This window comes from Serinus canaria, chromosome 10 (assembly GCF_022539315.1).
Source record: "Serinus canaria isolate serCan28SL12 chromosome 10, serCan2020, whole genome shotgun sequence".
Taxonomy (NCBI): Eukaryota; Metazoa; Chordata; class Aves; order Passeriformes; family Fringillidae; genus Serinus; species Serinus canaria.
In genome coordinates, this window is record NC_066324.1 from 13,102,556 (window position 1) to 13,119,471 (window position 16,916).

At 39.5% G+C, this 16,916-nt stretch overlaps 1 protein-coding gene across 5 annotated transcripts in view; it reads right to left on the bottom strand.

Annotated features, from left to right (window-relative positions):
• Nucleotides 1-1,338: 1,338 nt before the first annotated feature.
• Nucleotides 1,339-16,916, bottom strand: part of RAB27A (RAB27A, member RAS oncogene family) — a 32,976-nt gene continuing 17,398 nt past the window's right edge. For all 5 annotated transcript variants that reach the window (XM_030228461.2, XM_030228460.2, XM_030228458.2 and 2 more), the window contains 5 exons: nucleotides 9,098-9,270; nucleotides 7,442-7,527; nucleotides 6,698-6,801; nucleotides 5,876-5,999; nucleotides 1,339-3,716 (listed from right to left, as the gene is read on the bottom strand). In XM_030228461.2, coding sequence (XP_030084321.1) covers nucleotides 3,518-3,716; nucleotides 5,876-5,999; nucleotides 6,698-6,801; nucleotides 7,442-7,527; nucleotides 9,098-9,250 — 666 coding nt within the window. In that variant the 5' untranslated portion in view covers nucleotides 9,251-9,270 and the 3' untranslated portion in view covers nucleotides 1,339-3,517. The remainder of the gene's footprint in view (nucleotides 3,717-5,875; nucleotides 6,000-6,697; nucleotides 6,802-7,441; nucleotides 7,528-9,097; nucleotides 9,271-16,916) is intronic.

Below are 16,916 nucleotides of genomic sequence, written 5' to 3' on the forward strand. Positions count from 1 at the left end.
TCTGAGATGGGTCTGGCTCCACGCATTAGAGATCAAGACAGCAGAAAGGTCTCCTTTAGCTTAAAGCTAAGCCAAACTCTGTTCTGTCTCTTCTTACCCCTTGTGCTCCAGCCTTCTGATCTTGGTGGCATCTGCTGGGACTCACTCCCTGTGTCAATGTCTTTCTTCTACTGAGGTGTCCAAAAGAGGGCACAGAACTCCAGTCAATCTTACAATTACTGAAGATAAGGAAAGACTGGTTTTTCTAACCTGCCGCCTTCATTTTACCAGTGCAGCCTGGATTCAGCTGGCCTCCTCTGCCACAGCAGCACACTTGTGTGTTTTGGTCAGCCTGCTTTGGACCAGGATGCTCATTCCCTTATCTGAAAAATGTTTTTTCATATAGTGCTAGTAGCTAGCACTACTGCATAAGGTTATTGCAGCCCATGGGGAATACCCAGTGACATGGGGCCTTTTTAAATTGAATGAGGTTTAGTGCAGCTCATTCTCTTGCCTGTCAAGGAACCTCTGAATAGCAGCAATGTCCTCCAGCACATCATAACCTACCTGGTAATAGACACTGTTCTTGATGGAAGCAGTTCCTTTGAAAAATCAGGCTCCTTAGCTTTGTAGAATCAGTAAGTTGACAAAATGTATTGCTTGATTCCCTTTGCTCCAAGCACGTGACACGCTCAGATGAGCGGCATTCAGAAAGTCTCATGAACACAGAACTGATGCCTCCATTGTCCTCTCTGGGTTTGGGCTCCTCCTGGCATCACCCAGCTTTCACCAGGCTTCTGTCTGACTGGTTTGCTCAGTGCAAGAGAGGGTCACCAAGTACCTCAACCACAGCACAGACCTTGGACACATCTGAACAAAGAATCCTCACAACACACAGGGAGAGCGCAGGACACGTGCTGACATTGAACAGAGATAACAGGAAATGTTACAATTCAGTTCAACATGCCAGGAATGTTCAACTATTTTATATAATTCTAAGAAATCATGGGAAAATCCATCTTAATGGAAACACTTTCCAAAACTTTGTTCAATTACAGATGAATGTCTCCATCTGACACTGAATGGAAACAACTTTTCTTGAAGTAACAGTTTCACATCACCTAAGAATTCTTGTTACTTTGTTTCTTAAAACCAGTACTAGTCTAGTAAGAGCAGTGTAATTTACTGTCAAGAAACATTTACTGTGGTTTCTCATGAGAGTTTAAAAGGGAACAAAAGTTTTCTCACACAATAATTCAAACAGATAAATCTTAGGGCACATTTCAAAGGCTGACATCAAAGCAATTTTATATAGATCCTCTTTCCAAATAGTTACAAATAATAGGCATGACACAAATATGACAGTTTCAGTATTTAATATTTAATATCCAATTTAAACATAAGTATTCAAAAGGAAATATTTTTACACTATTTCAGTAGTCACTTAGCTCAATAGCTGGTTGCAATAATCCTTAAAGTTTTCAGGAACTGGATGGAGCTATAAGCACAAAAACTCCCATTTCAAGTTAATGCATGACAAAGTTCCACTGCAACCCTCTGAAAACCAAAGAGTTACATTAAAAGAAATTCAGACACTGAAGTACATTGAAATGTATTGTGTCTTACACTAGAGTTTCTTACTCTACTGGTCAGAAACATGATGGTAACTTCAAAAGGCACTCTGAATTAAACTACAGTAACTCCGGTCTACAAGCATTTTAGAAGTGGAGTAGAAAAAACCAAAACCAAAACCCTATACTCATATAAATTTCTTTTACCTCTGTCCTAGCCCCAGAGCAGTCAAATTATATTGCACTTTTAAAATATTCTGTGTAGGCTGTGATAAAAATCTAATATTTACACATTGTGTTTGTTAAAGAACAATGCAGTACTGTGAAAAATATTTTAAGAACCAAGTTTAAACACTTATTCTTGTATTAATTAATATAACCAGAAGCTACATCAAATATTTTTTTTATCTTAGATCCTATTCTAGAAACATTTTTGGTCCTTCCTTCAAAAATTTTGTTACGCTGCAATTCATGTTCATAACTGGTATCAAGACTTGCCTGAAATTGAAGTAGTTAGAATATTTAAATAAATAAATACATAATTTCTAAAGAAGCAATAGCTTTGGAGTTCTGTAAACAAGCTGCTCTGGAAGGTCTGTAACAAGACTCAATTTGGCATGTTATGACTTTAATTGGCAATACCTTACAATTATACAACCTCTGCCAGGGTAGAAAACAGTTTGGTAGGCACATCTTATAAATCAGTCTGGGCAAAAGCCCAAGAAATACTGATTTTCCTAGGTCACATGAATAAATAAAAATAGTTAGAGTAACATGATCCACTGAAACCAAAAGTTACATTTATGTGATCCATAGTTGGGGGGAGAGAAAAGTAACTATATTCTTTTTAAAATACAGTCTAAGGGAAATGAACAAGCCATAAATAACTATATGATAACCAAGATGTTCAGGACACAAAGGTTGGCAGAATAAAATTAGCATTATAAATTCATAGAAATACTGATCTACAGGACTAGTATCTTAGCTGCATCTCACCAGAAGACAATAATCATTCATTTCTCAATCCAAATTTGAAGAAACATTCTCAATCTGTGTTTGGTAAAATTCAGTGCAAAGCACCAACTCTGATGAAATTTTCCTGACATCTAGGCTGCTCTACATTCCTGTTAAACCATGAGTAGCAATATGAAAGAAACATAGTAGATGCACAGTTATGCCATTTACTTATGAATTTACATACATGCATGTTCTAGAAATTCAGATGTCAGGAGGTCTCATAGGCTGCATTGGATGTATTTCATATAGTACAGTTGTAGTTTACATGTTCAATTACATGACATGCCCCAAGTGCTCTGTGTGCACACCCCTGTGCTTCTCTGGAGCTTTTTATTCTTTACTGAAGTGCTTCCCTTCAGTTTTCATCACTGAAAACCAAAAAACTGATGGATTAGGAGAGCAAGGAAAAACTACTCTCAGGCTTTTGTGGAAAACACAGGATGTGCTCTTTAAGATTATTATTAAATGGTGAAATGATTAAATGTTTCTGTTTAAAACCAAGAAGCAAGTTGATTATCTTGCTGTTAGGAGACACCAAGAACTGTCACAATATCTAATCAAAATATCTAATCTAAATGCCTACTCTGTGTAGTTAATGGAGACTGCCAAGGGCAACAGCAAACTCTTCAGCTCAGAAGCCTACCTTTTCTGGCTGCTCACAGAGACATGTTTCTGAATTTGGTAATGAAAATTCCTTTCAAACCCTTTCCTCCCAAGCAGAGAATTAGAGGAACTTCCAGTGCTAAACCAAATTAAACCTCTGTCCCAAAGCTAATAAACTGCATACCTTACAAGTGGAGATCAACATTGTTTGAGAGAAAGCAAACAAAAATTCGTATCAAGAATTAATTTAGCTCATTAAATAACTACACAAAGCGATTTGACCAGAAGTTAAACAGGTAAGCTGCAACTGTACTGTATCATATACATTAAGGTTAATTGTAACTGGGCTAACAGCCACATCTGCCTTTTTCTTGCTCCTCATTCAGTTGTTCTGTAGAGCTGTGCCCATTGGAGCGCACCACCCCTTCAGGGATCCAGGATTTATCCACACATCGTTCCATGCGCTTCATGATGAGGTCAAGCAGAGTTTCAATGGCTTTGCTTACATTATTCCCATTTGCTGCACTGGTTTCAAAATATGGGATGCTGCAGGAGACAAAAAATATAACCTTACATCATACAGTTGTCACTCACAGAAGAAAAAAAATACAATATTACTGCCATGTACTTAGAACTCGCACTAGGATGTCACTGCTACTCTGTAGCAGAGCGACACTAAGTGCTCAGTGGTCTGAAATGCAAAAGAAATTAATGAAATGGCTGCCTGGAGGTAGGGCAGAAGGGCAAATGTTAATGGAGTCCACAATTTACAGAGGCATTTGTCAGCATGATTTCCCTAAGTTGTGCTCCTGAGGTCTGTTTGTTTAAACTCTGTTCCCTGCAAGAGATGCAGTTACTCCAGAGCTGATGTGCATAGAAATCAGTGAGGAGAACACTTGTGCACACAAGGACATATAAAGCAATTGCAGGAGAAGGAATGTGCTACAGCCATTCCTCTGCAGGCAAGGCACTAAAGACTCACAGTGTGGTGGGACTCTCACCACAGAAGGTGACTTTCTTCTATTGACACCACAACTCTAAACTTTCTTACATAAAAGAAATCTCAGTGCTCACAACACCTATGTCTTTGTTAAGAAAAGTTTCTGGTACCTTGGTTTCTAAGTACATGGCTTGTTTCTTCACTGTTGTGGGTCAGGATGTTCCACTGTGCATCCGTAGGCTATTGCCTTCTGTACTTAGTGCTCCCCACAGCGTGGTGCTACAGTGGCTGCATTTGTGTTACTGCCCAGGAAGCTGATACCATCACTTCAGAATTTTAAGTATTTCTTACTTAACTTGCAAGACACAATGAGTGGCCAAAAGTCTCTTGCTATGTCTGTGCAGGTCTCTTGCAATCTGTTTCAAATACATCATCTATCCATTCGAGGCCCTTCCACAGAAGGAGACATTCACTATCTCACACCTTAGTTACCAGAAGACTGTTCATTGCAGCAGGATTTATCTTGCCTCCTCTCACAAGAAAGTGACTCCCAGCAGCCGTCTTGTCTCACCTCTACAGGGCAGAGAACTTTATAACTACAGATTGCATGTGACCCACAACCTTGGCTTTTAGCTCACTATTCCTAAATTAAGCTGCATTTTCAGCCACAAAGATAAATACTTCATAAATCATTGTCAGAAGTCACATGCAAAGAGATTTAAGATATGGTCACAGCTATCTGCTGCTGTTTAAAATGTCTTGCACCTTCACTGTGGTACTGGTTGAAGTACCACATGCACTTGCTGTTGTCTGTGTGACATGGACCTGACTTCAAGCAAGCATTTTCACAGAAGGAAAAAGTAAGAAGGTATTACTGCACTAAACCATTTCTCTCTCATAGACAGATTGCCTCTGATTTCCCTCTAATGATTCTTTAAGGCCAAGGCAAACTAATTTGTGCCTAGTAAACATGACACAGCAGAAGACAGAACAAGGGAGCTTGCACTGAGGAGCCAATGTTCCCCCATTGCCTGTCCTGTGGGCTTCACTTTGGAGCAGTTCTATTCTGTCACTCCAGACAAAGGTGGATTAGTGGTTGGAGCACATCATTTAACTTAGCTTTTATTTGAGAAGTCCAGTTCATGTGCTAGAAAATTGTTCCACTATGTGAATTAAAACACAACAAATCCATCAGATTATTTCCTTCACAAATGTGTTTCTGATTCCCAGTAAAATGCAAAGGTAATCCAAAAATAAGCCCCATGAAACAGTTAAGGGAGTGTAAAAGTACAAGTTAATATCTGATAGGAAAAAAGATTTCACATACTTCCTTCAGAGGCACATGACCCATGCCTGGCAGGAAGGGGAAGGGCAAGGCTACCCTGCCTTCCTACTGGTCTGACTCAGTTTTCAGACTCCCTGGGAGCCTGTGAGAGTGCAGATGCCTCAGCACAGGTAAGAGCAAAGAAGTGACCCCATTGTTCACCTGTCTCTGTAAATTCTCTCTCTTTTCCAGAAAGTTTGTGAAAATTTACACTGTTTACTGCCAAGCAAAGAAGATTGGGTAATCTCCTGTGCAAGACTGCTGCAATACTAAGTACTTATTTTTAAGCAATGAAGAAAATATTAATCTCAGATAGAAAAAAAGATATTATACCAAGCAGTTAAGCATTCTAAAATGCTTATTTTCACAATAACCTTTCAGTATACAGAAAATATCTCATCCTGCTCTAAACACAGCAATAATTGGAAAAAAGTTACTTACCCATATTTTTCTGCAAGTTCCTTAGCATCTTCTTCCTTCACCATCCTTTGGTCCTCCAGGTCACTCTTGTTTCCACATAACACAATGTCTGGGTTTTCACAGTACGCGTGCATTTGTAGCTGACCTGGCAGCACCAACATGAAGAGGGGTCACAAGTCACTGTCCAACACACTCCCTGGGAACACTACCACAAACCAAGCTTGCTCTGCTGGCTCACAGCACTTCTCCACTGGCCCTGTGGAGCCAGAGAACAGGTGGGCTTCCACTGTCACATACCCAGGGAGAAACCCAGGGAAAGAGAAGCTGGGCAGAGTTAGCACAGAAACTTGTGCATTTGCAGCTGAAGGAGTTACACTCACTAAACACCTTCAGTGAGCTGCCAGGAAAGGATCTGCTTCCCTCTCCAGAGGGATGATGCAGTTTGGGAACTCCTTTGCCTGGATATACCAGCCAAGTAAGATTTGCCTTCCATTATATTTTGCTGACAAAGCTTCAGGTGAGCCAAAATACTTTTGCATAGACTTCCCACACACTTAAATTACTGAACAGCACCAGAGCCAGGGATAGGATATTGTCTCAGCTTTCTTTTATATAGGTTAAAATCCATGTTCAGTAGGCAAAGCTGAATTTCATGTGAACCCTAGAAGCCATCACTAGCAGCCATTACAATTATAATACAACATTTACATTATTTTACTGAGAAAGCCATAAAAACCAGTATTTTAAGCTCTAATTCTCAGTGAGACTCCATATTTACAAACATAACCCCACACCCCATTTCACCCATGCAAAGAAAGAAAGTTAAAAAAAAATAAGCCATACTTATCCAGTTCCTGACATTCAGAAAGCTTTGCTCATTTGTCAGATCAAAGAGCAGAAGAAACCCCATGGCATCTCTGAAGAAAGCTGTAGTCAAGCTACGAAACCTAGACCAGCAAAGAGAAATTAATTTGCTCATCTGACAAGTTACTTTGAAAACATAATTGCTTACAATCATAGAAGAACTAAGGTCACTTAAGACTGAATGAACCAGAAGGAAATATTCATAGTTGTTTTGCTGAGGCAGAGACTGTGTAAGAAAAATTGCTAACATTACTGTGGCCTAATCAAGGTCTAAGGCATCAAGGAGACTTGAGTGTGAGAGCTTAAAACAGTCTTCTACTATAAAGCATGCCTTGATCAAGACTCAAAAATTAAAACAATAATGAAATTCCAACTTTGATCAAAAATTTATCCCCTATACACATCAGTCCTTGAATGTAAGATTAACAACCACAAAAATGCTAGTCTTTTGATAGGCCAATAGAAAGAATCCTTTGAGATGCTTTTGCCTGACTTTCCCAAGACATCAACATATTTACAGAAATTTAAGAGAACTTTAAAAAGACAAGCTTTAAAAGTGTCTTTATGTGCTAGTTATGAAAAAAAAAAAGACTAAAAAGTAAGAATTAAGAATTACAGGTTTTGTGTTCTACAGTTGTAAATTACAGTGAGAATTTAATGGGTACTCATAGGAAGCTTTCCATTGCTGTTACAGTAAGCTCCCATTGCCATCTTGGGCCATACCTTTCCTGCCCTGCAGTGTCCCAGAGCTGAAGATGGATCCTCTGTCCTCTGCCACCAACACCATCTGGCCCATTGGGTCTATACACCTGGAAAAGGTAAATTTGCAAGACTGTTACCAGTCCAGCTCCTACAGAACACAAAAGAACTGACATTTAAAGTCATTAAATACAGCAAAATTAGCACTGCTGATGCACAGATGCCAGCTACAGCTCAATCCTCTGCTTTGTAAAGCAAAAGTAGTATGAGATGCATTTTAATATTGCATCAAATTAAATATTTAAAAATAAGGGTAAAAGGGAAACTGCAAAACTAGGGCCCAATAGACAGGGACTCCAGATAGATATTTAGAGCCATGAGACAAAATTAATTTTCGTATTTTGATTTGCTGCGTTTTTTACTATCTTACATCATATTCAAAATAAAATATAAGACAGCAACAATACCATCTGGCAATGTATTTGTAGTAGTAGCAGAACCTCATTAGCAAACAGGATATACTCAAGAGATAATGACATCTCTACATAGCTGCCAAAACGCTGCTGAAAATTTGCTGAGGGTAGATCTTATCAGATCGCAGCTGATAAAGCAAAAATTGGATGATAAAAATAAAAGCTGAAGAGTTTGCTCGGCATGAAAAAATAAATAAGGGCATTTATTAGTCTTGGAAGGATCACATAAAAAGAGATTCATTTCTTGTTTAGAATGCCTTGAGTTAAGTCATCTTTGTTACCTTCAAATGTCATTGTATCTAAGCTTACAAGAGCTACAAACAGATCTTTAGAATTCCACAAATTCAGCAAGTTTATGTATTATAAGATTCAGGCTGTGAAGCCTAAACCTTATCCTGAGTTATCAAATATGCTGATCAAGTAAACCAGCATGTTTATGATCCCACAAAACAGACAATGACTTATTCAAGAGACCAGTTTGGCATTTAACTAAGATATCTAGTCCTTGAACTACTGTGGTGCATGTTGTGCACCAAAAACCAGAAACCAGTCTGCACAATGCCCATTACCCCATCCAGATTTCTGGACACAGGAAATCACTAGTCTACAATGAAAGATATTTAATAGCTGTATGTAACAATAAAAAGCTTGTGCCAACTACATTTCTCAGAGCAGTAAGGACCAGCATCCAATTGGTTATGGTATTCTAGTGCTCAGCTTCACATCAGAAGCACATTTGCTTAGTTTAATAACAATTCAGGGGTTGAAAAAAGCAACCTTATATTTCATAATTTTTCTCTGCTAGCAGTGACTGCTTAGGAAGTCAGATCAGCTGCATGTACCATTTCATTTACATGTTTAAAAAAAATTGCACCTTTGTTCAGTAGCCATTTCAGTTCATACCCAGCAAAACCATTTTACTACAGTTCAGTTGTGAAAAGAGTTCAACAGTAAAAGTGCTACTCCAGGTACTGTGTGCACTAGTCACAGAGTGGACACACTCATCAACACCTGCTGGGCAAAAAGAAGTGGTTTCTTAGAGTCAGCTTTTTAACTTCTGGGGAAATGAGTCAGTACACAGCAATGACAAAAACAGCCAGGTCAGATGAGGCCTTTCCTGTCACAAATGAAGCACACAATAACACTGATTGCAGGCCTACACAAAGACAGACACCATTTTCAAGCAGCACATTTCATACAAACTCACCACTCTCTTTTCCCGAAAGTCAATGCCCACCGTTGTGATGAATTTGGAATTAAATTTGCCATCTGTATATTGGTAAAGAAGGCTGGTCTTTCCTACTCCAGAATCACCAAGTGCTAGGAATTTTATGAGGTAATCGTAGTCCCCATCAGACATAGTGAGAATTCAGGCGGCACCTTAAAAAGCAAAGCAAAAAGGAACAGTCAGTCCAGAGCTCTGCCAGCACTTCTGATAAATGTTTAAAACACAAAACACTCCCTGAACTACAAAGCAGCAAGTGGTGGGGCCAGTTCTGTGCTCCTCCACACCAACTTCACTTTAAACTCTCAATTACACAAATTACCAATATCAAATGCAGCTGTGACTGAAAAAGTGCATCTTTAGTTTTATTACATTCCTCTTCTTGGAAAGGGAAGGCAACACAATTCTGACTTCTTCAGGCAAGACTGAAAAATCAAGGTCAAACTATTCAAGGTCTCTGGAACAGAAACTGCCAAACTGTTTTTAATCCTCCTGGCAGCTGGCAAAAGCTACTTAATTGTACTAGCAGTGCAATTCTGGTCTCATACTCACTATGGCATTAGTAACAGATGAAAAAAAAGATTTTTTTTCCTGGACTGTCCACTATATTTAAACAAAATTTAAATAATTTTCTATAAATAGTTATTTTTTTAGTCTTAAATAAGACTTCCTTCTTGTTAAGGTTTTTGTTTTGAGGAAGAATCTTCAGTTTTTAAAGTTTGTGTTGTGATACTAGCTAGCCATTCAAACTAAATCTTGATCCTGAACTGACATAAACACACACATTTTATTCCATGGCTTATTACACATGTAAGAAATTTCTCTCTTTTTTCTGCCTTTTTTAAAATAATATTCTCTATAGTCTGATCTAAGTGCAGGAACAACTAAAATGTGTAACAAAAATCACTGGCAAATTTCACGTGTACTAGAAAAGCTGATGTAAGTGCACTGGCACTTTCCTGTTGAGTAGCTACTGAGCCTCCCTCCCCCAAAACAAACAGTAGAGAGCTGCCTTGTGCTGTGTTCAAAGACATGAACATGAAAAGATAAGCCTAAAATAACCACTCTAAAAGCAACAGAAAACTGGCATAAAATTGCCTCTTATGAAAGACAGAAAAAGATGCCAAAAATACAAAAAAAAAAAAAAAAAAGATGATGAAATAAAAGTTTCAAAGAGTAATATCTGCTGTTTAACTCAAGTATTTTTGGAACTACTTGCAGCTTAAACTAGATAAAGTTATTAATTTCAAGTCAAACACTGCAGTAGTTTGCATCAATGGCAAAACACCAATTAATTTCTTGAATATCAACTCACAGCTTGAGGTCTGGAACAAACTGTGTCTCCAGCATGTGGGCGTCAATCACCACCATTCAGCTAAAACCGTAACTATCTTAAAAGCTTCACACCTTTATAATGGTCCCTCTCCTGGTTACAAAGTCAAAACTGCGTCTCGTTGATGTGGCCACAAGCAGCTTACTAAAAAGCAGAGACTGGTCAGACTTACCCCAGATATTCTCCAGCTGAAAAGTCAGTGGAAAGCAGCTGACGCTTTTTTCCCTTTTTGAAAAGCACTCAAGTCTCTCTTTCCCAGCCAATGTATATTTCACATTATGCCATCAATGCCAGTAAAAGCTTGCAGGAAGGGGGTTTAGGTGACAGAGTTCACACTCACCACAACGCCACAGCCGCCTAATTCACATCCTACTGTTGTGTTTTAACCAAAGTTTTGCAATAGAGTAGAAGGCTGAAAGGGAGAGCCCTGCAGCAAGAGTTATCAGTGAGCTTTTTAAATGCACCACAACTGCAGGACTGCATCCACCACATAGGTCTGAAGGAGCAGCATATTCAAATAACCAAGTTGAACAGGCAGCCCAAACACTGACATAAGAACATTTCAGAAGAAATTAAGAACCCTGATCCGTTAGACACACTCACATGTATCAGCAAAAATAATCGGGGGGGGGGGGGCTTGTTTCATTTTTTAAATCTTCCTTGTTGGTGAAGGAAAAAAAGTAAAACCAGAATACCTAACTTGTAGCTCTACCAAAGTCTTTTCATTGAAATGTACCAGAAAGAAAAGTATTTTAAAAAACAGAGATGGATTTCTTTAAAGACTGCATTTTATTTAGACTTCCATCTCACACATGGTGTTTCCTTTGCCCTCATGTTCTCAAAGGGCTAAGAGCTGTATAAGCTCATCCTCTACTCAAGCACATTTTCTTTCAGTCTCAAGATCCCTAAATTAATTGTTGCTTTAAAAAACTTAGATGTAAACCTTAGGGCCAGTATATTTCATGAAGACAAGCTTGCTTTATGCCTTTTACTGTGCTATGCCACCTGCACAGAGGTATTTGCCTTGTCCTGTTGGTTTTCTGTTAGGTGGCTGTAGGTGTACAGAACATGCTTTTAATAACAAGTACCAATGAGAGTGCTGATTTAATTTACCATGCAGCCTGTGCAAGACCACACAGAGGAAGGAAGGGCACTGCAGCTGTGCCACGGAGCTCTAGGGAACTGTTACAGTACAACTGCACCTGACACTGGACAGGGCTGTGTGAAAGCTCTGGCCAAAACAGAAAGGTCAAGATTAGGCAAAAAAAAGGTATTCCTAGTGTCATATCTGATTTGTAAAGGGTCTGTCAGGACAAACACACTTCATCATTTGGCCCACTCAATTCTCCCTGTGGTTGCTACAAAATACAATTTCCAAAGGACTGACAGAGGGTGAGGAACTCTTCACAGGAAGGGTTCTAAAAATGTCTTCTAAAATGGTTCTAAAATATTTGCTTGAGAAGGAAATTTTCTCCTCTGGTTTTGAAATGCACACACCTCTCACTGCACCCCACAATGTCAATCTATTATTCAAATATCTCCAGGGAGTGGTTCTTGTGAAACCCTGCACAGTTAACCTATCCTCGGAGACATGTAAAGAGCTATTTTCATAGCAGTTTCAAGCCTTGTCCTCCTCCCTGTACAAATATTTAAAAAGTGATCTCCACCCTCCACTTCCGAGACCTGCAGTCCTAGTGTCCAGAAACATTCAGTTTCACATCACAGAAATAAGAATTTATTCACTGTAAAGTATATTCACAGCAAAAACTGTTATGAAGCTTTTAAAAATCATGGCCCTCTTACCAAAACCCATCCCATTTTTTCCTTCCAACTTTCCTTTTTTTTTAAATTAGGCTTTATTGCTTCACACGTTCCAGTCTTTCTTTTCACTTTTCCATACCTCATGTATCAGAAGAGTAGGAGGTAGAAAAGGAAGATTCTGAAAAAACCTAGTGATACAATTAGAATGCACCAGGTCACCAAAACAAAATTGTTCCCAAATCTTGCTTTTAAGAGTAAGAACTCCTTGGTTAAAAAAAAAAAAAAAATTACAAATGGACACAGTTTTAAGCTCCACATCAAGCCTGCCACAGTTTTGCCTGTTGGAAATCCCTCCTGAAATCACATTCAGCTCTGGCTTTGCACTTTGCCTGGTATGCAGAGGGACAAGAGCTATGAACAAGTGCTGGAAAAGCTCCACTGGCCTTTTCCATGGCTGACAGGACCCCCAGAACCAGCATTTGAGCTGTGCCTGTACAGCTGCTGCTCTGGAGCCTCCACACACATACACACACACAGATCAGGCCTTATCAAGAAGGGATTCTCCCCAAATCAAGTGCTCCTCTTGTTCCCTGCATTTCCTACTCTGAGGTACTTTCACATTACAGACATCAGTGTTAATGGGTTCATCTTTTTGCCTCTGGGACACAGATATCACAGCACTATTGTGTGATAAAACATTCCAGACTATGGCAGATTTACTCCTGTATAAATTAAGGCAATTGGCTTGGCATGCAGGATTTCCCCCATGCACTATGGAAATAGGGAATATGCTTCCTGAGGAATAGGGAATATGCATCCTGAACTGGCCTTACACAAAACATGCAAGTCTTGTGCTGCTACTGAGCTGATGGAAAGAAGGAAAAAGGAAGAAGGCAAAAGAGATGAATACATGGAAACACAAGGAAGGGAAAAAAAAAAACCAAAACAAACAAACAAAAAAAAAAAAACCACAACAAAAACCCCCAAAAGCACTGATCTGCAAATAAAACCATGTGTACATACACACAGTATAAAATTCATGAATTCTGAACATGCCCCTAATCAGACAATCCTCAAGCACATCAGTTTAAAGTAAGGCATACCACTTACCCCAAACTCTGCACAAGGAATAGTTAGGGCACTCTGGAGATAGTACTTCCAGTAGGAGTACTTTTCCAGCACCACCTCTTCAGCACACAGCCAAGAGGATTACGTGTCAGCTGTTTGCATCCACGTTGATGGGTGCTCAGAGATAAAGAGGTGTGCCCTTGTCTGTGTCTAGGAGGGTGCTGCCTCACTGTATGGCTGGCAAGCAATTACACAGCTCACATGTCCCTTTTATTCCTAGAGGCAAACAGCATTTCAAAAGAGATTTGTGCAAGACCTACCTTGGAACAGATCTAAAGTTGCTGCAAAATCACCCACACACCTTTAAACAATTACATTGTTCCCAGCGGGGGTTTTCATTCAAAAATGCAATAATGATGGAGTATATGGAGCACACCTGTTCAGTTATAGCTTTACATTCTTTACCTCTGGTTTGAGAATAGAGCAGTCTTAAATGTAAACTGTTTCCTTTCTGTTGAGGCTCCATGCTTCTGATTAGAGTTGACATGGGCATTGGGGAAAAATTAAACCAAAATCCCCCCCCAGACAGAAAAAGAAGACACTACAAGTCTCGGTGGGCAATAATGCATTTGTACAGATTTGATTATTCTGCACATCGATTCAAACAAAAAATTTTTTCACCAAGGCGTTACACAGAATTAAACTCTGAGAGTGTTTTATGTGTCACTCCATCTGTTCCAGCAGAAAAACTGAGAAAGTGATCCAGAGTGCAGAGGAGTAAGTCAGTAATCCTGTCACAGCAGCACTGCCACCACACCGCAGCGAGGCAATAACCACATTCCTGCTCATCATGGGCGAAGCACACGGAATGGCCTCACCCTGCTCTAAGGCTCCAGCAGCACCCGAGTGCTTGAAGAACTGGTCAGACACCAGCCAGCCCTGTCCAAACAAGGGACAGACACTTAAATAAGGATCCTGCTTAGTCAGCACTTGTTAGATGTGCTTTGTTAAAACCTGCCAGATCCATACGAATGTAACGTAAGCACATCATGACAACAATTGCTCATAAACTCAAGTACCTGCTGTGCTGGGGGAAGAGAACTAATGAACATGCACTTCACCAAGATGTTCTGAGCCGCACTATTGTTTTTCTTAGGAAAATGTATGACCTGGCTTGCTTTAGTTTTGGTCAAAATGACACTTTCTGTGACTTCTGGGGTTTTTCTGTTACATAAACAACATGAAAAAAAATAATCCTTGGTTACTTTCAATTGCTTTACCTGACATTTTACTGTTACAATATTTTTAGTTTCAACTGCAGACAAATTGTGAGGAATTGCAGGATCATTGTCTAAGGACTGCCTCTTTCTTGGAAAGATCCAAGTAATTTTAAGGGTGCTCAAAATACATAAGAACCTGCAAAACCAGGCACAAAAACACAGCTGGGAAGTTTTGGCCTCCGAACGCTGATGTCACTTTTACCTGGCTGAAGGTGCTCTACAACCATTTTTCAGCATCGCTGCAACTGCAGCATTTTGAGAGCACGAACTGATGGGCACACACAAAGCACTGTGAGAATGAGTTACTACAGGAGATACAGAAAATGATAATCCCACCCAGAAAGGGGGCACAAAAGGGGAGCAGCAGGTCTGTGGTGAGAACCTTGCACAACAGGCCAGGCAAGGAAACAGCAGATTATGGACTATGTTTCCAGAAAACCAGGAGACACTAGGAACGGAGAAGCCAGGAAAATAAATAACAGTTAGTTTTGCAATTGCATTTGCATTTCAGCATCCCCAAACCAACAATCAGGTGGCTGGATTTCAAAAGTTATCTCAGTTACATGAATGAAAAGCAGCATGGAACTGGAAAAGAATGAAGAATAAAAGCAGTAATGTTGCCGGTGGTTATTCAACACTCCCCATACAGGAGGACCTTTGTGCAGCTTCAACTTCTGTGCAAAAAGCACAGCACCATCTCTGTTCCCTCATCACTTCCTAACATTTTCATGCTCCATGGTAAGGAAATATTGCAGATAAAGAAAGATTTGCAATGCAGTGTGATGAAAACAGTTGATCTGTTCCCCTCCTGGAAACAAGAGCTTTTGCCTCACAAGTTACCTCTTTGCACTCTCATCAGAAGCTGCTTTCAAGTTAGAGCACTTAAGCAAACCTATATATAAAGTGAATAAACTGCAGAGTAACTAGGGAAAGTAAAGCAAGTATTTTTAATTTCTTTTAAGCAGTTCCACAGTACTTACTCCATCCTTAACCATTCCTCTCTTCCTCTAATAAATGCATTAAGCCACACTGGCTTCCAAGTGTTTCTGTGCTTTTTCACTAGGTTCTAAACAGCAAATTCAGAGCAATGCTCAGCATGCTCCCTAATGTGACAATTCTGACCACTTTGGGACCCACCTCCTTCCTCACAGCCCAACTTTAACACCTGGAATACATCATTGCACTGTACCTACTCTTCACAGGATCAAGGAATTATGAATGACAGCCTTGCACAGACACACACTTTTCCAACTGTTTCTGACAAACAGGAGCCACAAGGGTTTCACCCACAAAGTTGGTCATATTCACAGGTGGGAAATATCCATGACTCTGACCACCCACTGATTCAGCAGCACTTTCAAATTCAGAAGGGCAAGAAAAGAGAGCACACTTCTATTTCTGCCCACAGAAACAGCCACCAAAGGGTAAAGGAGAAGAGAATAAGAACCACACATTATAGTAAGAATTGCATATTTCTTTAAGGAATGGTTTGGTTTTCCAGGAGATAAAGATCTCCAGCAGATAAGCAAACACAAGAAAATGCAGAAGAGGAATAATAATAACTAAAAAAAAAAGTTAAAAATCTAAAAGCTGAAAAAGGAAGCAGTTTCATTTGTGTAGGTAGAATATAAATGAAATGGCATCTCAAAGAAAACATGTGCTAAAGAAAGTATAAGTTGTGCTCTGACTATATGGGTGATTCAGAAGACTGCAATAAATGTCAGTCAGGCCAGGTTCTTTGTTTAATTCCATTAAAGCACCCACTGTAAATGGCCAGAGGAAAATATTTGCAGCTTCTTAAAAAACCTGATATAGATATACTTCTCTTTTGGAACAGGAAAGTTCTCAGCTACCTTCTACCTTGTTTCATGGGCCAGATAAACAGAAAATAATTCTCCAAGAGGTTACACTGCCAAACTTATGAAGGCTACCAGATACATCCTGTATTAGAGAGGAATAATCTGGCAAAATAAATTCCCCTGATTAGGACAATTAGAAATCAATGGAGAAGGTCAGCTACCAGACACCTGAAGATACTTCCTAATCATTGTTAGATAAAAGTGAAGGCCACATAAATATGATACAAATGGGACTATAAAACTACAGCATTCATCTAGCATGATGTGGGAAAGCACATAAAAGGGTGTGCAGGAAAGAACTGCCGTGCAGAATTTAATCCACCTTTTGTCCTTTGGACTGGAAAATACATGGGGTTTTTGGTTTTCACAGGAAGTAAACACTTTTCCTTGCTAATCTGGTTGTTAGTTGGAAGATACAACAACCTTATTTTCAGCAGCCACTGCCATTCTTTAGCATTATTGCTTTTCTGTAATAGTGAGATCTAAACTAACGGGGTCAC